The sequence below is a fragment of the Caretta caretta genome, chromosome 1, assembly GCF_965140235.1.
Source record: "Caretta caretta isolate rCarCar2 chromosome 1, rCarCar1.hap1, whole genome shotgun sequence".
NCBI classification, from domain to species: Eukaryota; Metazoa; Chordata; order Testudines; family Cheloniidae; genus Caretta; species Caretta caretta.
In genome coordinates this window covers 38,076,372-38,103,205 of record NC_134206.1, presented here as the reverse complement: position 1 = coordinate 38,103,205, position 26,834 = coordinate 38,076,372, and the positions used below count along the sequence as shown (strand labels likewise).

The 26,834-nt window shown below is 41.5% G+C and overlaps 2 protein-coding genes and 1 long non-coding RNA gene across 13 annotated transcripts in view; 2 read left to right on the top strand and 1 right to left on the bottom strand.

The window, feature by feature from the left end:
- Positions 1-25,158, top strand: part of EXPH5 (exophilin 5) — a 51,800-nt gene extending 26,642 nt beyond the window's left edge. The window contains exons 2-6 of one of the 2 annotated variants that reach the window (XM_048844723.2): positions 2,957-3,114; positions 7,287-7,443; positions 12,420-12,477; positions 16,385-16,511; positions 16,917-25,158. In XM_048844723.2, coding sequence (XP_048700680.1) covers positions 2,957-3,114; positions 7,287-7,443; positions 12,420-12,477; positions 16,385-16,511; positions 16,917-22,414 — 5,998 coding nt within the window. In that variant the 3' untranslated portion in view covers positions 22,415-25,158. Of the gene's footprint in view, positions 1-2,956; positions 3,115-7,286; positions 7,444-12,419; positions 12,478-16,384; positions 16,512-16,916 lie in introns of those variants that run through there. The other variant, XM_075127201.1, reaches the window with a different exon arrangement.
- The window catches only part of LOC125634278 (uncharacterized), a 96,283-nt gene that overhangs the window by 16,602 nt on the left and 52,847 nt on the right, over positions 1-26,834 (bottom strand). For 5 of the 10 annotated variants that reach the window (XR_007355859.2, XR_007355851.2, XR_007355852.2 and 2 more), the window contains 2 exons: positions 12,138-12,230; positions 7,347-7,389 (listed from right to left, as the gene is read on the bottom strand). This is a non-coding gene — a long non-coding RNA (uncharacterized LOC125634278). The other 5 variants (XR_012667861.1, XR_012667862.1, XR_007355854.2 and 2 more) reach the window with 4 other exon arrangements.
- The window catches only part of POGLUT3 (protein O-glucosyltransferase 3), a 41,664-nt gene continuing 41,472 nt past the window's right edge, over positions 26,643-26,834 (top strand). Inside the window, exon 1 of the transcript XR_012667856.1 lies at positions 26,643-26,724. The gene's annotated coding sequence lies outside the window, so the exon portion shown is untranslated. The remainder of the gene's footprint in view (positions 26,725-26,834) is intronic.

Genomic DNA, 26,834 nt, shown 5'->3' with positions numbered 1-26,834 from the left:
TTTTTGTGAACACTTTTTGCATTTTACCACTAGATGGCAATAAATTGAATATGATTTTCATCTGCCTTTCTTGAACTGTTTTCCTCTTAAAAATACGTCCAAACATTAACCTGGTTTGATATATAATATAGATATGTAACTTCTGATCTGTCATACCGTTACATCTTACACAAATCAGACTAATAATTTATACTTATTTTTTTCGAAGAGAGGATGGGGATGCCTTATAGATGTTTTCATCTTTCAGAACTCCAGCAAAGCAGGTCTATGCTTGTTTCTGAGGCAGTTTGTGCTCCTTGTGACTACAGACTCTCCCCAGATGCTGCATTTATAGTTCCATGTCTGTATTTTTACTCACTCAGATATATTGAATCCCTTGTGTTAAGGCTGCGCTAGTGAGGTAATGGAGGTGGCTCATGGGAGCATCTTTGTTCAAATTCTTCCAGCAGTTTGACATGGGAGTGGGGGTGATTTTTCCTGCTTCTGATGGAATTCACCATCTCCCTAAACACTTCTTAATCATCCAGGGTTTCCTGAAGAGTAGAGTTTTTGCCTTAGCATCAGATTGCACCAAATATCCACTTGTTTAAAAAAAAAAAAAAAAGGAAATCTCCACAAACCTACCTATAAAGGTCTACCCCGATCCTACCTTCCTTCAAATGACATCAGCTATACAATGCATTACTCAGTACTGTTTTCTGGAAGAAGTGTGTGTGTTCCCAGCATGTGCATTTAGTGTAAGCTTGTGTGCCAGCAGCGGTCTCTCAAACAGAGACAGAAAGTGATCGTATGGCAATGGATAAGTGAATAGATTCCTCAGCCTGTAACCCTCCTCTCAGAGCACAGGCACTCCTGAGTTGTGGGATTTACCACAGGGAAGATTTTTTGAGAGCCATTGTTCAACACTGGCATTCGGTCACAGGGCTGCCCACAAAGGCTTTCTCCCCATCCAAAATACCACGTGGGTGTGGCACTTCTTGCTTTCAAATTACATTACAGTAGTTTTGCAATCCAGGCACACAGTAACAGGGCTGGCCACATGCTGAGCACCCCAGCATAGCCAGGCTGTGTAGCACCCTGCCTTTGTTTACCCTCTTCAGGAGCATTTAAGAACTATGCTGGAGGCTTTCTCATGACCAGCAGTACCCCTCCTTGGGATCTCGATGTATTAACATAAACAATTCAAACCATCCTCAAAGTCCCAAAATATAGTCCATCAATACACCACCTATTCTACTTTGCTAGTCTCAGGGCTCTTCTTCAGTCCCAGCCTGCTCTTCAATCAACCAGCTATTTCAGCCCCTTCTAGCTGGAGTCCTTCCCTGCTCTTCCCAACACATACTCTCCAGTCTTCCTACCCGTAGTCCTTTCATCTCCAGGAAAGGGCTCAACATCCTCCCAATGCTGTCTACGCTCCATCTTTTAGAGGTCAGCAGTCAAACCCCTCTACTCTTCCAGGCCTCAGCCTTCTTCAGCTCTTTGGCTTTTGTTTCCAGGCCCAAACCCTTCTCCCTGTCAGAGTCTCCCACAGCAGCCTCCTGCTCACTACAACTCCTCTCTGTAGCTTCCTGCTGATCTCATAGATAACACCTGTCTTCCATTACGCCCCATCAGAGCTGTTAACATTGCACAGGTGGGCTGGAACAGTTCCTTCTGAAAGGGCCCAGTCCACCCTGCAACATGCATCATTCAGGCTTTTTTGCATCTGCACACTATTCTTTTAGGTCCCAATAAATACTATATTCATACGACCAGTTATTTTGAGTAAAAATAACAACTTCTGTTCAGTTTCTCTTTCAGTTTGGTACCTTGTCCAAGCCACATTTCTATAGTTTAATCCATGCCTAAATCTCCTTTGGAGAAATCTGTAAGTTGTAGGTTGGTTATACACAACGTTAAATACGGGCAAGCCACGAGGCAGTTATGAAAATTAAGAGTAACAATCTTGTTTTACTGACAGTGCATAGCTGTACAATCTGCATTTAGTATCGTGTTTGTATTACACACTGAAAGCTCCAGACAGGGACCCCACACTGCTGAGTGTTTTACAAAATACAGGCTTCAGAGTGGTAGCCGTGTTAGTCTGTATCAGCAAAAACAATGAGGAGTCCTTGTGACTAACAAATTTATTTGGGCATGAGCTTTCATGGGCTAGAACCCACTTCATCAGATGCATGGAGTGGAAAATACGGGAGCAGGTACAAATACATGAAAAGATGGGAGCTGCCTTACCTGCTCCCGTATTTTCCGCTCCATGCATCTGATGAAGTGGGTTCTAGCCCATGAAAGCTTATGCTCAAATAAATCTGTTAGTCTCTAAGGTGCCACAAGGACTTCTTGTTGTTTTTACAAAATACAGTCCTTGCTGCAAGTAGTTTACTATTAGGACAAGAACAATTTTACTGTTTTTTTTTTCCCCCTACAGAAATCTGAGGATGAAAAATCTCAAAAATGGTTTAATTACAATATATATTATTTAGGTTACTGATGTGACAGACCCTCAATCTTAGGTTTAATGAGTTGCTTATGCATTATGGCCCCGGTTCTGCAAGGCAGAAGGTTAATTAAGCATATGGGTAGTTTCCTGAAATCACAAAAAGAAAAGGAGTACTTGTGGCACCTTAGAGACTAACCAATTTATTTGAGCATAAGCTTTCGTGAGCTACAGCTCACTTCATCGGATACATACTGTGGAATCAGTTAGGCATATGGTTAAATACCTTGCTGAACTGGGCTGTCAGCTCTCACTGAAGACAAATTGAATCTTTCCATTGACTTTCATGGATCATGTGCTAATCCTTATTTGGTTTGCTTTTACACATTTTTTTTTAAAGTAATTTGATTTGTAGAAATCAAGCATAAGTGTTTTCATGAGAGTTACTAGTGGTGAACAGTAATAGAAGGTAAATTTCTAAATCAGTTGAAATAGTTGACTGGCATTTTGTTTTCTTTTTAGCAAACTTCAGAAGAAAAAGCAAGATGTAACTGGACTACAGGGAGTGACAGGAGAATGGTTTGAAGAAATACAGAGAAAAAAATTTCTGAATGAAACTGACGTTAACAGAATGTTAAAACGACCACTAGCACATTGGCTAAGAAAGACATCAAGAAATGGTGAGTCATAGCGAGTTTTTCAAATCCTTTTCTTATGTGATGATCACCAAAACCCTGCAGCAAAGCATCTCAGAGTTCAGTAAGAGAGAAGTTTCTGAAATTGTGTTAGACCCCTTCTCACATCAAAGCTTTGCAAAATAACATTTTCAAAGGGAAATGTGTTCCTTTGAAGTAATTGTGTTAAAAGCACAATCGTGCAACAGATTACGAAGCTCTTGGTATTTCTTACCCTAGAGTTAAGAGTTGGAAAGATTATAAGCAAATAGACACAGCAGGTATTATCTGATGAAAGAATGAGTGCTAGCTTCGTATAGACTGCATTAGTTCCACAGAAATAAAAATCAAAGGTAAATATAATGATCACAGTCAAGCCTATTTTTTTTAAAGGAGATGAGGGAAATGGAAATAACTTTAGATAAATGAGGCTTCAGAGAAGCAGAGTAGATGTCGGGGAACAATTTTGGATAATCAAGATTTGGATGAAAGAGGTTTGAATGTATTTGAATAGAAGCTTGACTGATTACACAGGAATAAAATGTGTGCAAGTGTCAGATTACCAAGGTGGGAGATGGACCCTGTCTGCTGCCTGGTTGCCACTGTGATAGAACTGGGTGGTCGTCTTCCATGCATGCTGTTGCCCATCAGATCCCAACACGGACAATGTCCCTATCAAATTTCCCATTCTGTAGTGCAGTGGTTCTCAACCTGGGGTCCAGGTGTGACGTTGCACTCCATATGATTTTTATGAAAATATGCTAATGAGCATGAATATAATGTAACTGAAATATGCTTCATGAAAAAGGTCTCTTGTAAGGTATTATTACAAAGTTTATAATCTACTGAGTGTGGTCATCCTATTTGTATAAATGTATCATTCTTGTATCTGAAATTAGAAATATGAAATATAACTCTGAGGTCCTATTGTAATTATGAAAAGTGTGGGCCATTAATGGTGGTTTGGAATCTTGACTCCCATCAGCTAGGACAATTGACTGTAAATGGCTCTGTTTACTTGCAAGCCTTCCTGTGAGTGGGGCCGGGAAGAATGAAGGCTTGGGGTCTCACAGGTCATGTGACCATGTCACCTGGTACTGGAATCCATCTTAAACCTGGGGCTTTTCCATTTAGAAGGAGGGGTGGGGACCCAAAGAGACAAAAGATTCCCACCTTGTGCCAAAGCTATAAAGGGGGTGGAACAGAACAAAGGAGGCTGCAGTCATGAGAAATCCCCTAGCTACCACCTGAGCTGGAACAAGGACTGTACCAGGGAAAGGATTGGGCCCAGACTAGGAAGGCATCCAGTCCGTGAAAGAAACTTACTGAAACATCTCTGAGGGTGAGATTTTATCTGTATTCAGGTTTCTACTGTATTAGGCTTAGACTTGCGTGTTTTTGTTTTATTTTGCGTGGTAGTTTACTTTGTTCTGTCTGTTATTACTTGGAACCACTTAAATCCTACTTTTTGTATTTAATAAAATCACTTTTTACTTATTAATTAACCCAGAGTATATATTAATACCCGGTGTGGTGGGGGCAAACAGTTGTGCATATCTCTCTATCAGTGTTATAGAGGGCAAACAGTTTATGAGTTTACCTTGTATAAGCTTTATACAGGGTAAAACGGATTTATTTGGGGTTTGGACCCCATTGGGAGCTGGGTATCTGAGTGCTGGAGGCAGGAGCACTTCTTAAGCTGTTTTCGGTTAAGCCTGCAGCTTGTGGGGGACATGGTTCAGACTTGGATCTGTGTTTGAAGCAGGCAAACGTGTCTGGCTCAAACGAGTCAAGGTACTGAAGTCCCAAGCTGGCAGGGAAAACGGGCTCAGAGGTAGTCTAGGCACATCAGGTGGCAGTCCCAAGGGGGTTTCTGTGATCTAACCTGTCACACCAGGGTCTGCTGTGGGGCTGCAAGCAGGTTCAGGGGGGCCACCAAGGAAGGCCAGTGTTCGACTTGCTGGGGCTCAGGGCAGCAAGCTAAAGCCCCATCGCATGGGACTGAAGCCTGGGGCCCTGAGTCCCACCACCCAAGGCTGAAGCCAAAGCCTGAGCAAAGTAGCTTCTCTGGGGCCCCTGTGGTGTGGGGTCCCAGACAATTGCTCTGCTTGCTACCCCCTAATGCTGGCCTTGGCTTTTATATGCAGAAAACCAGTTATTGTGGCACAGGTGGGCCGTGGAGTTTTTATAGCATGTTGGGGGGAGGGTGGCACAGGGACTCAGAAATAAAACCATTGAGAACCCCTGGTGTGGTGTCTCCCCCATCCCCCCTCCATCTGGCTCTCATGAATAGATCTTTTCTCCATTCACATTCTATCTGGTATAATTTTTTCATCTGTTACCCTTTGCCACAAACATACATCACCTCTGCCTCTCAATACCTGGAGGCAGAATCATAGGAAGCAGAATTATATTTCCATAGAAGGGCTGTATACCAAAAATGTCACCTAAAGGTCGCAAAGAGGTTCATGTAACTCTTTTGATGTCATGCTTACTGTCACCAAAAGGGTAGGTTCCAAAAGGAGTAAAGATTTTCTAACATGAAATCTGCCTGTCAGTGAGGTACAAGTGATACATTACAGGCAAAAATGAAACCGTGTGACCTAAGTTCCCTTTAAGCTGCACAGCTGCCTATTAAGCCCTGCACAGGCGCTCAGGGCTGTGGTGGGAAGAGATGCCTCTCCCCCGTACGGACAGGCACCCCTTCCCCAGTTCTAAGCTGCGGCAACAAGAGAGGGCTGTCCCCACCACAGCCCCGGGGCAGCCTGCACCCCAAAACCCTCATCCCGGCCCCACCCCAGAGCCTGCACTCCAAGCTTGTGCCCCAGCCCTGAGCCCCCTCCCGCACCCTGAACCCCTCATTCCTGGGCCCACCCCAGAGCCTTCACCCCAGCCGAAGCGCTCACCCCCTGCAACCAACCCTTTGCCCCAGCCCTGAGCCCCCTCTTGCACCCTGAACCCCTCATCCCCACCCCAGAGCCTGCACCCCCAGCCAGAGCCCGCACCCCCCCGTGCCTCCTCCCACACTCTGAACCCCTCGGCTCCACCTGCACAACGTGAATTTTATGTGCACCAATATGAAGGTGATGTGTGCACATAACAAAATTCATTCTGTGCATGGATGTAAAAAATTAGAGGGAATGCTGCCTATGACATGTTCAATTTTTCAATGGTGCCCTGTTATCTGAATGTTGCTTTGCTTCCCTGGTCCCACTGGAGCACCTCTTAGCAGCAGAGATTGCAGTTTCTCTGCTTACTCTGTGAACCAATCTGTCATTCACACCCACTTTCAACTGCTTTTGTCAAGAGGACAGGGTTCATGTTCCCTGTGGAAACAAGGCCATATTCTCCCAAAATAATTAAAGTATGATGCCCTTTTATGATTCTGCAAACAAAATAAGCTGAGAATGTACATAAAATAAAACACTTTAAATATTAACTGTAGCATTCAACCACCAAGAATGGGCTGGTGAATCCATCATAAACTTAGGTATAACTAGGTTTTTTTTTTTATAACATTCTAGTATATAATATAAATGACTCATGTAATTAATGATTCTGTCTGTATGGTGTTTATAGCATGCTCAGTACAGTGGTATCTGAGTGCCTTACACATTTGAGAAGTCAACCATTATGGATCTTTGGTAAAAATTTTCAAAAATGACTAACTGCAGATGCCCAATGGGAGACATCTTAACAGGGGCCTGACTTTCACTGGGCTGGTGTTCAGCAGTGTCTGACAGTCAGGCTAATTTACTTATCTCATGTTGGGCACCCAAGCACGGATGCACCCAAAATCATTGGTCCCTTTTGAAAATGTGGACCTGTGTTTTGTGGACCTTTTTTCCCCATTCTCCAGTTAGACACCAAAGACCAGCATGTCACTTTGCTCAGTCAAAAGAAATCAGTGATGGTCTGAAATTTCTAACAACCTTTATGCAGAAGAAAATGTACTTGTCTGGGGAAAACAACTACAAACTTGCTGTGTCAATAAAGAATCACAAAAGGGAACAAATCCCTTTTTGCTTCTTTTGCAGGTCATCTTTAATTACAGCTTACTGCCTGCCTTTATTCAGGCATGCAAAGATGTAGCTTATTTAAAAAATGGTTTAAAAAATTAGATTTTAACAAGAACTGGAAATAAATCAAATAATTGCAACATTTTAATTTTTTTTTAGATTCTAAAGAGTTTAAAATGTCATCTCCCCAAAATCCACAAGCGCAAAAGAATGTCTCACCTTCCATTCTGGGATTCAGAACTCCTTTCGCTTCACTCTTCTCCTTCAAAAAATCAAGGAAGCACAGTTTAAAGCATCAGACTCGGCAGCAGCCACGGTGAGCTATACACAACAGGTGTTCGTTCTACTACTTAATGGTAGTTAGAAGAAGAAAATTAATTGTTTCGTGCCTCGCTTGCAAAACTTTGTGTACAGCTCCCTTTAAATTAGATGCTCCTCCAGCCTACTGCTTTTCACATGTCCCAGTAGGAGCATGATTTTATTTGGTTATGTAATGCGAAGTTATCAGTTAAATGTCAGAAAGAATAAAGACTAAGTAGAAAGTAAGGGCCAAATTCCCATCCTTTGATGAAATTTCATTTGCTGAGGCTTTGCACGAAAGCGGCATGGTTGTTACGGTCTCCGGGCTATAACAGCAGCTCTAGCCCATTATGCCCCTTCTTCATGGAGCCTGGATAATAGATTCAAGTAGTTTGTAGACACATTGGCAACACCTCACTGTCAAACCCCTCTTTGTGATGCGATGTTGTTGTTGTTGTTATTTATATTGAGGTAATGCTTGGGGTCATCAGTCATGGATCAGGGGCACATGGTACAAGGTCCTTTTCAAACACACAACAAAAAGGTGGACCCTGCTATGAAGAGCGTACAGACTTATTGTAAGACAAACTTAGATTGTAAGCTCTTTGGGGCAAGGACTGTCTTTTTTGTTCTGTGTGTGTACAGAGCCTAACAAAGCAGGGTCCTGACCAGGGATCCTAGGTGCTATAATAATGCAAATAATAAATAATACGAGACAACAGGTAGATGCAACAACAGACTGGGGGAGGGGGAAGAAAGCACAAGGTAATAATGAGACAATACTGGTCAGTGTGATAAGCAGTTGTTTTAGCACACCAGCTGCTTAACAGTTGGTGAGGTTTTTGTATTGCAGCAGGGGAGAGTTTTAAGGTGGGATCTGAAGAGGGACAGTGAGGTAGCCTTGCAGATGTTTCCAGAGAGCTCCTCCCACATTAGCAGAGCAGCAAGGTGACAGTAATTGAAAATTACTGGCCCCCCGTGAGTGCTGGGAAGCAGATACTAGCCGTGGCACAGCACAGTCCAGCTGTTCCCTCTCTTTCTTCACCTTTGGCATAACCCCTACACTGGGGACTGGGAGCAGGACCAATGTAGAGCTCTCACATCCTCTCTATGCAAACCAGGGTGGCACTCTGTATAGGGAGTATTCAGGAGGCCATTCCATGCTAGCAAAACAGCATAAAGGAGCATTTGTGTAACTGAGAAAGAGAATAGGGTTTCAGGAGGGATATACCCATCTACTGGTGTGAAATCAGTCTTGGGGGATGAGATCAAATGAAACCAAAGCCTAGGGGGCTTCAGATTCTGGGCTCTTCAATTTGGCAGCCTTTACCAGTATTAAAATGGCTCTTTTGAAAAAGCAATAGAAGATGCATATAATGGTATGTACTCACTGCTTTGGTTTTCCTAATTATATATTTATCCTAATTTTTTAACAGAAAATGTATAAATTAGATCTCGGATTCAGATGATCTTGACCAATGGTGGGCAACCTGCGGCCCATCAGGGTAATCTGCTGGCGGCCCGTGAGACAGTTTGTTTACATTGACCGTCTGCAGACATGGCCGCCCGCAGGTCCCAGTGGCTGTGGTTCGCTGTTCCCGGCCAATGGGAGCTGCTGATAGTGGTGGCCTGCACGTCCCTGCAGCCCGTGCTGCTTCCCACAGCTCCCATTGGCCGGGAATGGTGAACCACAGCCCCTGGGAGCTGCGGGCGGCCGTGCCTGTGGACGGTCAGTGTAAACAAACTGTCTCAGGGGCTGCCAGCAGATTACCCTAATGGGCCGCATGAGGCCCGCATGCTGCCTACCACTGATCTTGACTCATTACAAGGCAGAATTTGAAAAATAAACAGCAAGGCTATTCTGATGTGGAGCTGAGCCAATTACTAAATAGCCTAGTCACGTCTCCCTACTGAAAACTTCTCCGCCCTTTCTAGGTGTTGTCTTTGCATGTGACTTGTTTTATGTGTAGATGAGCAATAAAAATACTTTGCCTGTCACCAGGTAAAGTTATTTGGAGAGTAAATGATATACAATAGGCAGCAGCACTGTAAGTCATGTAAGTAAGCTTGACTGGCAGAAGCCTGTAAACAGCTAGATATTAGCGACTGTTTAAATGGTACTTTGTCTCTTTTGGGAAAGAGGGGGAGGAAAGAAAAAGTGTCATCTGCTGTGGGGTGTTTTGTTGTGGGAAAAATATTATGGAAGGCTGCAAAAAGAAGTCTCTTTACGTGGAGCTATTTAAGAGGCTAATAAAAGGGTTGTAACACCAAAAGTCTGCAGTAAGTACAACCTGTGATTGTTTTCGATTCTAGGCATTTGATGTTTTAAGTTATTCTTCTCCTCTTCTTATAGCATGTTTAAATTGGTGTTACATTTAAAAAGAAGCGCTAAATTTTACTTAACCATGTGTTTTCAGCATGCTTGCATAATTTGATTGTTGTGTAGCTAGGTACTGTGTAATGCTCGTACAAATATGAAAAGACTCATATGAATACTAAAAGGAATTAGACTGCGATCTGAGAGAGAACCCAGGCACGGGCCATTGCAGATTCGAGCCCGACTGAAACTAACAATTTGCTTTAGAATCCATCTCATGGAGTTATTGTGTATTATTATTAAATACAATCACTCTTTTAGTGTTGCACTCCATAATCAGCTGTCTAGCTACAGGTACCTAGTTTCGTGTGTGTGTATGTGTGTGTGTGCGTGGTTTGATGACCAAAAGAAATCAAATTATTTCTGGTTTCTGTGGTAATGAATTTAAGAAATACTTGCATGTAGGAAAATAAACCTTTAATTTCAAAATACTGACAAACTGGATGGAGTTCAGAGTAGAGCAATGAGAATGATTAGAGGGCTGGAGGGACTGATGTAGGACACAAGATTATTGTAATTTGACTAGGAGACAACAAAGGAGGAACATCATCATCTATTACTTAGAGTGCTAAGAACAAGGATGAGGAAAAATTATTTAGGATGGTGCAAGGAGGTGTAACCAGGAGTAATGAGATTAAATTAGGAAAGTGAAAATTTGGCCAGAATATTAAAAAAAACCCAACATTTCTGATGGCTAGATCTATTGGAAAAGGAATAATGGATGTCCCACTGCTTGGAATAATTAAAACTGGGCTAGGGACAGCACTTGCAAGTGTGCTGTACAGAACCATTTTCCATCTGCAAAGTTGAAGCAGCCAATAGAATTTTTTCCATTTCTAATGGAATAAGACTTGAGATTGTTTACAAAACAGAACACCAAACTCGCCGCATTTGGTTTGAAAGAAATCATTGTAAAGATTCCGAAATACCACAAGCTCAACTCTATACACTGTGTTAAAAGTGTTAATGCATATTCTGCATCATGTAGCTTAAAGCAAAAGTTAACTATGGCTTTGAGATCTGATTCTGAAACCCTTACACACACTGAGTAGTAATCCCATTGACTTTGATGGGAATATTCACATGATTAACTGCTATCAAGCAGAGTTAAGGAGTGGAACAGGCTCATAGAGCCTTATTCTGCAAAGCCCATGGAAATCAAAGGGAATCTTTCCATACGCTTCAGTGGGTTTTGGATGATGCCCTCTATGAGGAAGAGATCCTGATTTTAACCTTCCCAATTGCAAAAACAAAATACTATCCCTTCCAACTGTTCTTCCCTGCCTGCAAGCGCATTACAAACAAATGACAAAGCACAGTGGGAAGAAAGACTCGGATACACAGAACATGCCAACAAGCCAGTTTATACTTGCTGCTGAAGCACAATAAAATATTTTACCTCAGTCCAGTGAAAGCCTTAAGAACCAAAATAAATAATGACTGTAAAAAAAGACTTTCATAGACAGGAGCGATCACAAAAAATGAGAATAAGCAAAACAAAGCCCTCTGGGAGGAGGGCTGAACAGTTAAGAGCAACCACAAGCTAGGCAAAATTCTTTTCAATACCCTTTTGGAAGGGGATAGGCATGTTAATTTTTAAACAAAGGTCTGCAAGTGGGAGAAGGAACCATATCTTACTGCAGTTGGTTTAATTTCCTCATTTGAATTAGGAACTTTTTTTTTTTCACCTGTGTGGGTACAAATCCATCTTGCTTTACTCACGTGAGTATCCCCATTTAAATCAGCTGCACTTCTCTTTTTTCCTTTGGTTATTTATTTAGTTAGTTAGATGTATACACTCATTCCATTAAAAAGAGTGCCCGTCCTTTGCTCTTGGTGCCCCTGGATACATTTAAAAAACGACAATTCTAAAAATACATTATTTCATATACAATCCTCTTTTGGCCAATAATTAACATTAATGCAGCATCTAAAAAATGACTGAAGATCCTTACAAGGACTCCCACCAGAGTCCTGGCAATCCCTCACAACCTGGGATAATAGTTAGGTCTTGCAGTGTGCACTGAAAGTTGAAAAACTAGGATTACTTTGGACTGGTGGGAGCAAATTCCCCAGGGCCTTATAGAGAATCATCTGTCAGTTCCCCCACTTTTTTATACAAATGGGGTGCCCCTGTGATCTCCACTGTGGCAATTTGGGACAGAAAGAGAGGCAGTCTTTCAGAGAAGTAGCTCTCAGGCCATTTTGAGTGTTATAGGTCATATAACCAAAACCTTCGATTCTCCTCAGTATTTAATAAATTCTTGTCACTTGGAAAATGACCTACGATTGCAAAATAACCGTTTATGTTAGAATGACAGATGCAGAGTTACCTTACTGATATTCCAACAGCGTAAATGCCATTAATCTGAGGTCCCTTCTTGGCTGTTCACTTGGAACATTAACAAGTTGCAGATTCGAGCAACCTGATGGGTGAAAAAAATATATCAGAAGATGCATCTGAGAAACAACATGACAATCTCTGTGGACTCTTCATAAAAAGTATTTTCGGAAGCTTCTTGCTGGCTATTAAAAGGAAGGAAACCGGTTATTTACGCCCTTGTAAAATGTTATTGCGTTCATCTTCAAAGTAGCATTTTAAATTCTTTTCACAGATATGACAGCTTTGCTCTGGGCGCTCATACTTCTTCCAAACTTGAGGAAATGGCACAGGTAAGTAGCTTGGTAACTTTATTGTCAAAAATGTTTAAAGCAGGGAATATTTTGAGTACTAGTCCACTGTCTTTGTAGAATAGACTTTATGTCCAGCTGGCTACTTATTTAAACATGACTCTTGCAATTCTGTATTTAAATACATGGGGAAATTCATATGTGGTGTAAGCCTGTTGAATTCAGTGGTGTCACACAAGAGATGAATTTGCCCCATTTATTGTACGAGTGTCTCCAAAGAAGTCCGCAGTCTAACTTCTGCAGTGCAGTTTCAGTTCTCTTTAACAAGGAAATTATTTAATAAATTATTGTTACGGGACAAACACAAGATATATTTTGTTAGTAGTAACCAAAGCGCAAATAAATGTGAACTCACTTTGAACAAATATTTACCGTTTGGATATATTTATAATTGTTTTAGTTTTATTTGTTGCATCTGTGCTTACAAACAGGTTGAGCATATATCCACATGATTTCTGGCTTCAGTGCAAGTTTACATTCAGATGCAGATCTTTCAGATTCTGTTAGGCACAGATTCTGCCACCTTTACTGGTTCTAGTGATGTCAGTGGGACTGTCTGTCTAGTAAGGGGCTTTTCAGTGGGTGAAATTCACCCCCATGCAGACAGCCTGCACGAAACCTATGAACCACTTAAATCCTATTTTTAGGCCTTAAGTGGGAGTTAAGCGATGCATAGGCCTTGTGTCGGTCTTATGCATGGGGGTGAATTTCACCCAGTGAGAGTAAGATTTGGTCCAACAGTATTTTTTGTCTGATTCTGCAAGCCCTCGGTGTACAGAACTCCCATACACTGAGAGTGCTATGCGCTGAGCTTTTATAGGAATGAGGCTTTTTGATGTCACGATGAACTACTTTAGCTAAATAGAGCCTGGGCACTAGGAAGGCTCCTTTGTGTTCTAACTTCAGGTGATTTGCTTTGGCTGGATGCTCCAGATTGGTAGCACACGGACATTTCAAGCATGAGGCACCAAATTCCTCTCTGGTGTGACTTCAATGTAGTCCTTGGATATCAACAGAATTACACCTGGGATGAAGTTGGCTCAGAGTCTCAGTTTTAACCATTTCATTGCCCTGTATTACTAACATGCCCTCTGTTACATGGTGTAATCAGAGAGGAGACAACTGAGGGCTTGTCTACACTTACAGTGCTGCACCAGTGCAGCTGTGCTGCTGTAGCATTTACTGAAGATGCCACCTACACTGACAAGAGCTTTTCCCATCGGCGTAGATACGCCACCTCTCCGAGAGGCTGTAGCTATGTCGATGGGAGAAGCCCTCCCATTGACATAGTGCTATCTACACCAGGGTTAGGTCGGGTTTAACAACATCGCTCAGGGGTGTGGCTATATTACACCCTTGAGTGACATAGTCATACCAACATAAGATGGTAGTGTAGACCAAGTCTAACAGGGAACATAAGGGTATACAAATAATGAACAGTATCAAGAAGATAAATTGGGCACTCCTACTTACCCTCTCTCATACTTCCAGAACAAGGAACCTAATGGCAGAATTTAAAATTGATAAAAGGAAATACAATGCCCAGATAGCCTGAGGAATTCATTGTCACAGTATATCATTGAAACAAAGATCTGAGCAGGATTCAGAGAGACTGGATGTTTATATGAATAACAAGAACATCCAGAGTTACAATAGAAAAGATTTTTTTTTTTTTTTTAATGAGTGGGACCAGATGCTTAGCTCATGTAAATCAGCCAAAATCCATTAAAGTCAGATATGGTATACTGGACTAGATGAATCATCTGTCTGATCCAGTCTGGCAATCCCTACATTTTTATGGAATTTTGGTCCCGTATTACACAGGAATAAAGGGCTCATTCAGTCTTTCCATGTGCATTTGCTGGCTCTGCACCAGTCTGATCGATCTTGAGATCACTCAGACCAGAGCAGGAAAGGTCATGAAGGGACTTCACCCCCATTCCATGGTGGGACCCAAAGAGGTGCTCAGCAGAGAATAGCTCATACAGTCAGCATTCTGGTCCTCCATTTTAGTCCCCCTAAAGGGTGTCCCTTTCTCATGATGTGACCCAAAGACTTCTTAATGGTAACTGGCAAAGGGCAGTGAGGTACATAGGGGCACAGCAATCCCCTGGGTTCACCAAAAGAATGTAATGTAAGGTCTCTAATGAAAGCCTGTGTCACACAGGTCATCATAATCATTCAAAGATGTATATACCGAAACTACGTGAGATTTGTATATATGCTGAAAATTGTGTTCTCTAGGCCTTCCATTTAAAGGCAGGTTCTTTCAAAGGTAGCTTGCCTTGAGGGAAACTTCTCCAGACAGGTAGTGAGACACACTTCTCTCCTTAGCTAACCTTTGTGTATCTCACAATGGAAATCTGTTAGCACACTGAGTCTAATGCTAATGAAGAGTCTGTGGAGATTTCAGAAGGAAATTAACAGGAAGAGGTAAACAGCAGGAGGAGGGGAGGAACCCTGTTTTCAGAGGAAGATCAAAGGTCTAAGGTCATATATCTGGGGGTGCAGAGAGATGCTCTGGCATCCTTCAAGCTGGGAAGACAAGCTGGCAGCAGGCTTGATCTTATGACAAGGGGAATCTCAGCCACGCTGGTTGAAAACACTGGGAAAAGGACTTGGGGTAAGCTATCCTGTAGGAGACTGGAATGCCATGTGTGTTAAGTTTAGGCTCTAGCAAATGTGTTATGATTTTGTTTTATATGTATCAGTTTGTTTCTAATAGTCTTACTATCATTTGAATCTCAGTTGTTTAATAATAAACTTTATTCTTGTTTTCACTGTAAATGTATCTAAGTGCTGTGTGTTAAATGGAGCAGTGATCCTGTGTTGAATCTAGTAAGCTGGTGTGTGCTATTCCTTTGGGAGCAGAGAATCTGGGAGTTGTGTGAGTGCTCAGGGGACCAGGGCTTGGCACTCCAGAGAGATGTTTGGGAGCTAAGGGGTTGTGTGTGCCTATAGCTAACCTGTACAGAGAGAGCAAGGCCTGCAGAGGCCTGGAAGGCAGTGCTTGTGTTGCCAGAGGCTGATGTAATTAGGTAGCTGATCCATGGCAGGCACAGACCAAGACTTTCACAGATTAAGGGCATGTGGTATAGCAAGGTACCTCCCAACCCTGGATAACCCTGGGAAGAATCACACATGACCAAACTGCAACTTCTGTGTGGGATTGCTTCCCACTGGGGTGGACTGGGGAAGGGGGAAACAGGTACTTGTGAGACTGATTAGTAATTACTGAATTTTTTTAATTAGTGCGCATGTGAAAGTACAATTTTAAAACTCAAGAGTAAAGCATCACAAATGGAATTTGTTTCATTAAACCATTACTAATCAGTCTTTACTGTAATATTTATAAAATACTACTAAATTAGTTGTAGTATTGTGTAAAGATGAAATCTTAGTATAGGAGAGGTGACTGCGGTATTTACATTTTTGCTGGGAGGTGAACACCACCTGTTGTTGGCGTGGGTTGTAAATGTGCCCATTAAAGAAGAATGGATTAGGAAAATTTAAATTACAGAGGCAATATCCTACTAGAATGTATTTGGAGGTGAAATGAGTAAACAGCCAACAACTACAAATATCAGTTATAATACAGAACCACCATTAATGTGCTCTGGACAAGAAGATGTGCCACAGCCTCTGGACAAGAAGATGGACTAAAATCCCCCCAAAATCAAGTGAAAGTCTGAACTATAGATGGTTGTTCCAAATCCCTTGTTCTTACTATGTAGAGTTTAATACTTCAAACATGCAGCACTGTGACTTCAGGCATATGTTATTAAAAAGAATATTAGAACCCATTAGGGTTTTCTCTCCTCTTTTTCATTTTAAGATGATTTGTTTTGCTATGAAAATAAGCCATACAGTCTCTCAAACTTTTCAACAGGCTGAAATATGCAACTCATCTTTACCAGCTAAACTACCTGGTAATTTATTTGATGCAACTCAAGCTGAAATGATGGAGGACAGTGCACCTATATGGAATGAACAGCTAGAAAAAGAGTTCTTCCGTGGTAAGTGTGTGCACTCATGCTGTTTTTAGACTGTAGTACCAACAACACACATGTAACTGGATATGGGAGACATAGGTGCTGGAACTAAAGGTGTTGGGGGTGCTGCAGCACCCCCTGGCTTGAAGTGGTTTCCATTATGTACAGGGTTTACAGTTTGGCTAAAGGGCTCTCATCACTCCCATTATAAAAATTGTTCCAGCACCCCTGATGGGAGATCCTTTCTATAAATGAAGTCTCTGTAGATTAATCCAAGTCTGATGAGTACAAGTATATTTGGGGGCAGGATTTGAATATGGAGAAGGTATCTCCTTTCAAAACCTGATCTGGTTGCTGACATAGTACATTACGCTTTTCAGCATAATTAGTTTGACAACACTAATAAAATAGCTATCTTTTTCTGTGTAGTTCTAGGTGATCTGGATGACCAGCTGGCACAGGAACAAGCCCAAGATTCAGTGAACAGAAAGCGTCTAGTTGACAGTGGACCAAGAGCACAATATCTGTTTCCCAGTACAAGCAGACAGACTGCTATTAGGGGACGACACAGAAATAACTGCAGTGAAACACCCAGCACATTTTTCTCTGATGCAACAAGAACAATAAGAGCCAAAGAGGATCATAAAATTTTCTACAGACCAAGGAAATTTTATGATACATATATGAACAGACGCCATTCAGCCTCTAAAGAAGATTACATGCACAAGGATTCATTAGACAGTAGTTATCCTGTTCTGAGCAGAAGGCTGTCTTCTGTATCTTTTGGAGAGTCCTCAGAAGGTAGCTTGCATCTTCCTTCCATAAGACAGGGCAGTGGATTTGGACACAACAGTTATATAGGCAAGAGTACAGTTGGGAGAAGTTACTCTGTGTGTTCTCTTCAGAGATATCCATCTTCTGCATCCCCTGACCCATTTTCAACAACTAGTTTACAAAATCTATTGGCAACAGAGAACAACAGTGGATTTGTACAAAGGAACAATCGGCAAACCCCAAAGCGAATTCCCCTCTCTTCTATTGTATGGAATAAACCATATACTTCTGGACATACATCAAATCAAGACAATCTTTTTAGGACTCAATCATTAACGGAATATAATGCCACAAAACAGGATACATATCCTTGCCCTCTGCATGAAAACAGAGAATATGAATTTTACCGGTCAAAACACCATTTCAGAAGAGCTGTGTCAAGTACTAATTGGTTTAGTAGCGTCAGTTGCACAGACAAAGCTGCTACTTCATTATCCTTTGATAACTGGGAGAATTATCCATTATGCTGGTTGGAAAACAACCTCTCTAGGTCCCACTATAGAGATACAGCTTGTCATGGTAGGTTCCAAATGCACCAAAAGAGTTCTCCTTTTGGAAGAAAAGAGGAGCACCCTTCCTGTTCTGATATTTATCAGTACTACAATGATGAAGTGTTTCTTTCCCCTGATGCTCACTGTGAAATGATTACATCTAATTTAAATGACCAGCAAAGTGCACATGCAAAGAATGCTAAACTTGCTTCACAGTGCCGTCAGAGTGGCTTTCAAACATGTGTGTCAGAGAACAGAAACAGTGCGGAGATATCAAGTGGTGCAAGTAGTAAACTGCTTTCAAAGAATTCAAAAGGCCTTCAGAGCTGTCTCACTTATAAATCTGCCATTACTTCACGCAGCATCAACGCAGATGTGTCTAATGAGTCTGTCTTACTGGGTTCAAGGGTCAAAATGAAATTGGTAGCAGAGAACAGCAGTTCTGCCACTAAGGGTTCCCAAAGCGAGCCACAGCCTTTGGTTACCCAAACGAATATTAAGAAAGACTTTAAAAAAGCTGCTTCAGACAAGGTCAGAGACTTGGAACGATCAGGCAAGGCAGACCAGAAGAGTATTAAAGACATAATATTACAGCCAGTTTCTCAGAAAGTGGATACAAAAAATACCATTGATCCCCAGATTTCTCCTTCTAATAATGCTGCTGCCTTGCAAAACAGCACATCTATTCTTAATTCACCTCTCTCACTGAGTTCACGCAGACAAACCCAGCTCACCGCTACCAGAGAGATTACAAAAAATAGCATATCAAAGAGTTGTAAAAGAAACCTACAAAGAAAGGAAAATGATCTTCCTGCTCACAGTGAACTTAATCAGGCCCCTTCTCTTCTGTCAGTTGATGAGAGCAGAAGGGGATCGTTTCTTTCAAATCTAAAGCAATGGGAACATAATCTTTTTAATTCAGCAAAAAGAAAAGGCATTAAATTAGGAAGCCAGAGAGCAGAAACTACTGATCATATCACTCCTAAGGGAGAGTCTTTCCTGGTAGATGTTCTACAAAGTAGTGCATCAGTTCATTCTGCTCCAATTACTGAAACATTGGCAAACCATCAAAGCATATTGCCCAGTCCTCCAGAACTTCTGTCTCATAGTTCACAAGGCTCTCTAGAAGACTTTTCTCATAAGAGTTATCTGAAATCTTTAGAAACTCCAACTAATTCTTCAGTGAATTGCAGAGTTACTGAAGCTCCAGCAGAAGGTGGGAAAGTAGTTGAGTTGGCAGAAATTGTTGCAAAAGATATTCCCCAGGAAAAACCCAAAGATCAAAATATTTTTGCCAGTAAGGACCATAATAGTCAATTAACTACTGGTGATTCACAAAACAGGAACTGTGAGAATATTTATGCACATAGTTTTGACAGAAGCCCAGAGATTGCAGAACGTAGTTTAAACTATTTTTGTTTGGAAAGAGAAAATGGAAAAACAAGACAAAATGCATCTTGTACTGAAAGTCTCTATAGGCAAGGAAGGTTACTGAGACACACACATAGTAGCAGCATTTCTGGCTCTCCTCATAAAAGCAACCCTAAGTCTCTGGAGCCTCCTGTCGTTTATTACACTTTACCTAGAAAATCAGCTAGCATTGCTGGCAGTGTAATGTCAGATATGTCCATCTCTTTCCCTAAAAGCAAAACAGACAGGTGGGATCATGTAGAGAAGCAGAACTCAGACAGAACTGCTGCCTTTTCTTTTAATCAAGAAGATAAAATATCTTCTTTAGGATCAGCGCATTCTTCAATAAGACAAATACCTTTAGATGGTATTACAGATATCAAAGGAAATGTCCTGCAAATTAAGGATCACCCTTTGTCTCTAAACAGGAGCCCTAACCACTCCATAAGTGGAAGTACAGTAGTCTCTGAATCAGATGGACTTACAGAGAGAGAGAAACTTGTAAACAAAAAAGAATCCCCTGTATTTTCAGACTGTTTGGAAAAGGAAATGGGGGATTCTTTGCAGAAATATAGAACTATTAGCACATTTACAGTTTCTGGTGATGAGGATCATGTTGAATATCACGAGTTGGTTTCAATTTATTACACCTTACCACGGAGTCATTCAAGAACATTGTGTAACCTCTTTCTAGACGATCCAGAGAGGACAGCTTTACCTCTTTTCACAGAAAAATCTAAATCACCAAAAATGCCAAACAAGAACTCTGAAGTTCATATGGGTTTAGCAAATGTAGCTTTTCCTAGCACCTTAGAAAAAGAGAGACCCCCACATACTCCTGATCAAACTCCTGCAGCTTCAATGACACCCCAGAATGCAAAGACAGGAGCTATTGACACTGATCAGGAAAGCTCACATTTTTCTCCCAGCACTGAGAAAGTATGTACTTCACAATCAATGAGCATTGTACATAATAACAAAGATATTTCACCAGGGCTTGCATTAAAAGAAAGCACATCTGTACTTCCTGACATGGTGACATCAGACATTTCTATTCGTGATCCAGAATCCACTGCAGAAGCAGATACTTCTGTTAAGGCAATTTCTACTGTTTCACACAACCAAAATATTGATATATGCTTTTCTTCAGGTAAAGAAAGTAAAGAGAAGGAGGACATATTGCATACTGACACACCGTTAATCTCCACTTTGTCAACCCCCCAAAAACCCAAAGACCCTCCAGAGAAAGTTTTTAATTTTACTTCTGCAATTGATAATACTAATCGTGTGCAAAACAGAGACTCCAAAAATTGCCAGCAATCTATTAAAGTAGGAGGGAGTAACAATCAGAATATTTTACCACCCCAGTTAGATAAAAATAGTTTCCATGAAGGAAAAAGTCATATAGAGTCTGCAGTCAATAAAACACCAATAACCTCTGCTGAAAGTAAATCTAGACATGATGCAGGAGCCAAAGAGAGATCAGATTTTCAACAGCAAAGCATTTCCCTATATAACAATAAATGTACTGGATTTCAATTAGGAGCTGAAAGTTCCAGAAATAGCACCGATGAAGCATTAATTTCTGATAGACAAATGCTTCAAAATTCACATAACAAACCATTTCAGCTTGGCACGGTTTCTGCAGCTAAACCTGTACTTCAACCAGCCAAAACAGGTATCCCAGACACACATGAGTTAGTGAGCCCCAAAACTAAACAAGAGCAAATATCCCTGAACACTCAGATGGACAAAGATTGCACTAGTTTGCAGAAAGCTGTGACGTACAGTGAAGATAAACTCTCCAGTGTCACACAGAATCTGCAAAGTGCAGTGAACAAAAATAAGCTTAGGTCTGATGGCACTAGAGAGAAAGTCAGTAATATAGAAAAAAGGAAAAACAGGCCCTCAGTTAAAAATGAAGTGGCAGCCATTTACAAAACAAGCCGAAAATTTTCTAGTAAAAATGTAAACCCCAAACCACACGTACGTAATATATTTTCACAGAATGATGGAGGTACCACTTCGTTAGAGATTAACATGACCCACAGCACATTGCGTTCCCCTGCTTCTACCCAGCCATTTCTGCAAACTGGGAATGAAGACCAGAATCAAAATCTGACCCCTGGTGTTTGTAACAGCCCTGTTCACAAAATATCTGAGAAGAATAAGAGATCACAAGCTAATGATGACTCTCCGTTGTTAGTTAAAAACAAGAATCAAGGGCCTTTTGCAAATTCATGCAACCAGAGAAGAGAAGTCAACAATCCCAAACAAAATGAGAATGAAGTGGAAAGCATGCTGAGCCCCACAACCCTATTTCCAAAGGAAAGAGCTGCAAGAAGTAAAAATTCCCAAACACTTGGCCAGGGGTTGGAAAACAGAAATCAGACCATCTTTTCCAGAGCTACTGAAGCAGATTCATCAGGCAATCAAAAGAGAACAAGTACTGGTAGTTCCTATGATCCTCTACTGTTGCCATTTTTAACTGACAAAAACTCCAACCCGTTTATAAAAAATATGCAGGCAAGTGTTTGTATTCAGAAACAGGTCCTTTCCCCAGATGAGCGTGATCATGATCAAAACCACCATCGGTCAAAGAGTTTAAAAAATGCACACCTGCACAGTAATCAGTCACGCATAAGTCATGCAAAGAATCAACGTGAACGTCACTTTTCTGAAAGCACCTATACTCAAGATTCCCATGACAACCCTGGCTCTGGAAGTAACTGTCTACCTAAAGAAAGCAGGTACAGTAGAAAGTTTAAATCTTATTCCGAGCTGTGTTCTTGTGATGAAAATGAAAACTGGGCTTCGTATGATAAGAGGAAGACCACCTACGGCACTAGCCGTGTGATGTATCCTTCTATTGAGTTTGGTATATTTGGAAAAGAACAACAACTGGCGTTCCTGGAAAATATCAAGCGATCGCTCACAGAAGGGAGATTATGGAGACCATGTCTTCTTAAAAACCCTGGCTTTCTGAGAAGTGAAGAGACTGATTCTTTAAAGAGGGCTGAGCTCTTGAGCTCAAGTTCTGCTAGGAGCAAAATGTCAGTAGATGCTTCATCCCCAAGAGACCCAATTGACATCTATGGAGAAGAACTAATGGTTTATTCAGACTCAGACACTGATACCACCACAGATGATGAATACTATATTTGTGAGACTGATAAAGAATCAGAATTGTGAGCTCCTCTAATACAAGAGTGAGAGTGAGATTTGGGGGGAGAGATAGCTCAGTGGTTTGAGCATTGGCCTGCTAAACCCAGGGTTGTGAGTTCAATCCTTGTAGGGGGCCATTTAGGGATCTGGGACAAAAACTGGGGATTGGTCCTGCTTTGAGCAGGGGGGTTGAAGTAGATGACCTCCTGAGGTCCCTTCCATAAACATGTAACACATTTTGGGCCAGATCCTGTGCTGGTGTAAATCAGTGTTGGTCCATTGACTTTAATGAAGCTATGTTGATTTCTGAAAGCTCAATTTGGCCATTTTATATTTTAAAAGTATTTAAAACTGTTATTTTCTTTTGCAAGCAAAAGATAAATTCTCACAAATCTTTTCTTAAAAATATGTATTTTATTAAGAAAAGGAAGATGAACGTGGAGCTTTTTATTGTGTAATGATATGGAAGTCTCTCCACTGACTTCAGTAGGAGCTGGATTGAGCTCTTATATGCTAAGTGGCCAGGTACGCACCCCCCCCTTTTGGGCAGAACAAAGGGGGAAAACACCCTATTGAGGCAAGGCAAAAACTCTAAAGAAGAGCATGACAGATGCATGCAGTACACTTTCACTACTGGAAATTGGGTTCAAATCCTTAATACGATAAGTACAGATGAGTGATAGTATGCTTTTAAAGCATCATATGGAAGACATAGGGTTGAAATAGCAACGGTCATTGCTGGCTGGGGCTGAGGTGCATTGCCAGGGTGGCTTCCTTTGTCCTGGGGATGATTCTAGTTTCTAATAATAATGTGTCACTTCACAGAGCACTAAATTGAACCAGAATTTTAAAAAATTCTGTAACTTAGTTCTCTTCTGTTTATTTCCTGTGTTTCATTTCCTACACTTCATGAGCTCAGACCTTAGCTGCATGTAGTTCATGCTGAGCACAGCACTGTTAGTGGGAAAGCAAAGGTGACTCTAAATCACTTTTCCATCTCCCCTAGCCCTCAGCCCAACAGGGGGCTAAAACAGTCCTTAACATATCTTAGAATAGCCCAAAAAGCTACTGTAAATGGCACCAACAAAGCAGTCCTAGGAACTACTGTGCTGGCTGAAGATTGGGCAGAGTGCTGTACTTTCTGGCCCCATCTTTCCTCTTTTCCCCCTCCCCACTATACCCCTTACTCTGAGGGAAGGAGAGTGCTGGATGAAGCCTCAGCCGTCTGCGTAAGACGGTTTAAAGGGCCTCTTACACCACTCTGGTGGGCACTTAATGAGGCTGAAAGATCTGGCCCCATAAGCCAACATTGTTATTGTTTTTAAATAGCTGCAATTTTTTCTGTATGTAGTGAAGCATGTCAGAGCTTGAGGAGGAACATTTTTTGACATGTTGTGTCTCGCATCTTCCCTAAATTAGCATCTCCCTTTGGTATTTTTCCAACATGCTCTCTGTCATTGCAATACCTTTCATCCTTCGAATAGAAAGGCTATGAATGTTTTCCCTGAAGCTGTTCTCATACCACTTTACTAAATGTTGTATCGGCATTACACAGTAGCCAAAACCCACACCGGGCCCTGAAATCTTGAACTGAGCTTTCATCTCTGGCCACTCAAAATCACAGTAGCTCAGAGCCAGAAGATCACATACGTTTATTTGTACTTAATCTTTACTAACTTCACATCTGGTCTCTAATTAATCTCATTCCAGATTCTGTAAATTTTTTCATTTAATAAAGTTCTCTAAGACACAAATTATATTTATATAGCTGAAAAGACAATGGCGTGATATTTTAAAGTAATATATTTTAGGCAAAGCAAGCAAAGTTTGTATCACTGTATGCTCCACATGAAAAATATTGTATTAGACAATTGGTACCCTTATTTTTGATATTGTATACTTCGTTAAAGAAGTGGAGCGGTAGTTTGAAAGAGTTTTGATGTATAAATATTGTTGTTACATACTTTGATATTTTCTTTGGTTGTACATAAGACTAATATAAACGACATATTTATATTCAGAATTGTTCTTTAGGTGGTATCTATTTTGGAATGATTTGCACATACAGACTGATGCACACAGCATTGGAAGGAAATAATTGCCATGTAAATGTAAACTTGTAAAATATGCTGTTCTGAGAAATGCTATGACTATTTTATGTACATGGTTTTACACCATATATACAGGGTTCCATACCATAAGATTAATAAACCACTTAATACTAAGTAAGGATTTTCTGTTATTATACGTTTACAGGGAGATAAATGGTCATATGATTTGCTCCAGTAAAAGTGGATTATTTGAATGTTCATACTTGTAAATATTTTCTACCCATATGGTGGATTTTGGACTAAGTTCTCATGTTGGATGCATAAAGGAGGCTTTCATTAAATACAGTGCTAGGTATATGACGAAAACAAGGAGCCATACAAAGAAATCAAAATTAGTTTAGAATTTGGTCCTAAATTAGTTGTGCAAGACTGTGGTGGGTCAGAGTGGCTGGTAACTAATGTTTACATAGGGCTGATGTAATTTTGTTAAGAGTCACTCATATAAAAACATGAAGTCAAATTCATCCCTTTCAATAAGAAGATACCGCTCTCCTAAATTGAATGGAGCTACACCATCTTTTGCCTAGTGGTGAATTTGGCATGTTATGTCTTCTACACCTTCTCTTTAGCTATAATATATTCTATAAATGCTTATATATTATAGGATATTAATACTGAAAATGACTGGTTTAAAATAAATGGTGCATACTGCTTAATAAATGTTTGTACTGGTTTCATCTGTGCACTCTAACTCATGCTTAATTATTTTATGCTTTTACAATATCTTAATGCTGCTTTCGGGATGCTGATGCCAAACAATGCTAAGAGCATTGCTAAATAAAAAATTTAGAATTAAGTGTTCAAGCATGATCCTTCATAAGCTCTAGGCATGTCCAAGGATACACTAGAGTTTTCAATGTATTACAAGAACTGTGTGTCTGATTTAGCCACCTTTCAGACACCTATGCACAGAGGAATAACTTGTGCAGATGAATGACTTGAATCGTTAAACTGCCAAGTGCTGGCAGTGGAGATAGATGGCTATAGATTAAGTCAATTATTAGATGTCCACATCTGCAGTTGTACTATAGTCCATACTTTTTTTTCCCTCTTTACAGTAGATAACCATTTGGGGCACAAATGCCTTCTCTTCAATCAGAGATAAAATGGTTCTCTATAACAATGCATGCATCTTACTAGCCCTGTATTCTGAGCAGTAGCAAAACATCATTAAACTGAATAGTTTTAAAAACATTTGCAATGATATGTGTGAAGATCACTGTGGCCTTTACATGCAGTGAGAGGATAAGAGAGGGAACCTTCCTTTTGCTAGACGCATGATAGGGTCAATCAAGCGTGGGGCTGCTACCAAGTTGCTCCCCCCGTAAAGTATGATTCCTTGTTTCCCAAATGCCACAAGCCTGTGAGAGCATGAATCCCACTTCAGGAAAGTTCTAGTTTGGGAACTGGTGGCACCATGAGCCACCTACCAAAATGGCCCAGCAACAAGAAAGGAAAAGTTAATTCATGGTCTGGGGTATGAAAAAGCAGGTCGAGCAGCCAGTTTTAGATACTATTAATTGATATTTGGCATAATGCAGCCAGCCTCAAAGGGCGGGGGGGGGGGGGGGAGAGGGGGAGTTACACAAATTGTGGGAGGAAAGGAAAGGATTCTCCATCCTTAAGTGCTTTGCTGAAACATGGCCAAGACTCTCTTTCGAGATGTGAATGTAAAGCTGAATATGAGTGTGAGACAACATATTGTGTATTTGTGTGTCCCTACTCCATTCACAATGGTGTCTATATATGGCTCCAACAACACACATGGATACCCTTATTGACTTGACAGGAAGCACCCTTCAATTATTAGTCTGACTTCAATATTCAAAGATAAAGGTTTTGACACATACCTGGGTTAAAGCTAAGGCGGTGGTGTGTGGGTTTTTTTAAAGCTAAGAGCAGCATCAGAGAGTACACGCGCGGTTACCGGCCCATGGGAGCAGCTCTCTGCTCTCCGGGCTTCTCGCACGCTGCGCGACAACCCCGGGCCTCACGCGCGCAGTGTCGCCTCCCCAGCCCCGAGCCCGCGCGCCGACCCGCTCACCGGCTGCGCCCCGGAGCGTGGCGGGGGGAGGGGGGGGGGCCTCGGCCTGTTCAGTTAGGCTGGGGGTTGCGGTCAGTCTGCCCCGGGTCAGGCTGACAGGCAACAGGGCCGACTAGGCCGCTCTGGGCGGGCCTGACCAGAGCGCAAGAAGCCAGCCGGGGCGGGAGGAAAGCGGCACCGAGGTAAGAGGCGGCCTCAAACAACGGGCCGGTCCCTGGAACAGCGGGATGTCGGGTCGCCCCCCGCCCCGCCAGGGGACTGAGCGGCCGGGCGGCCGGTCACGGACGGCGTG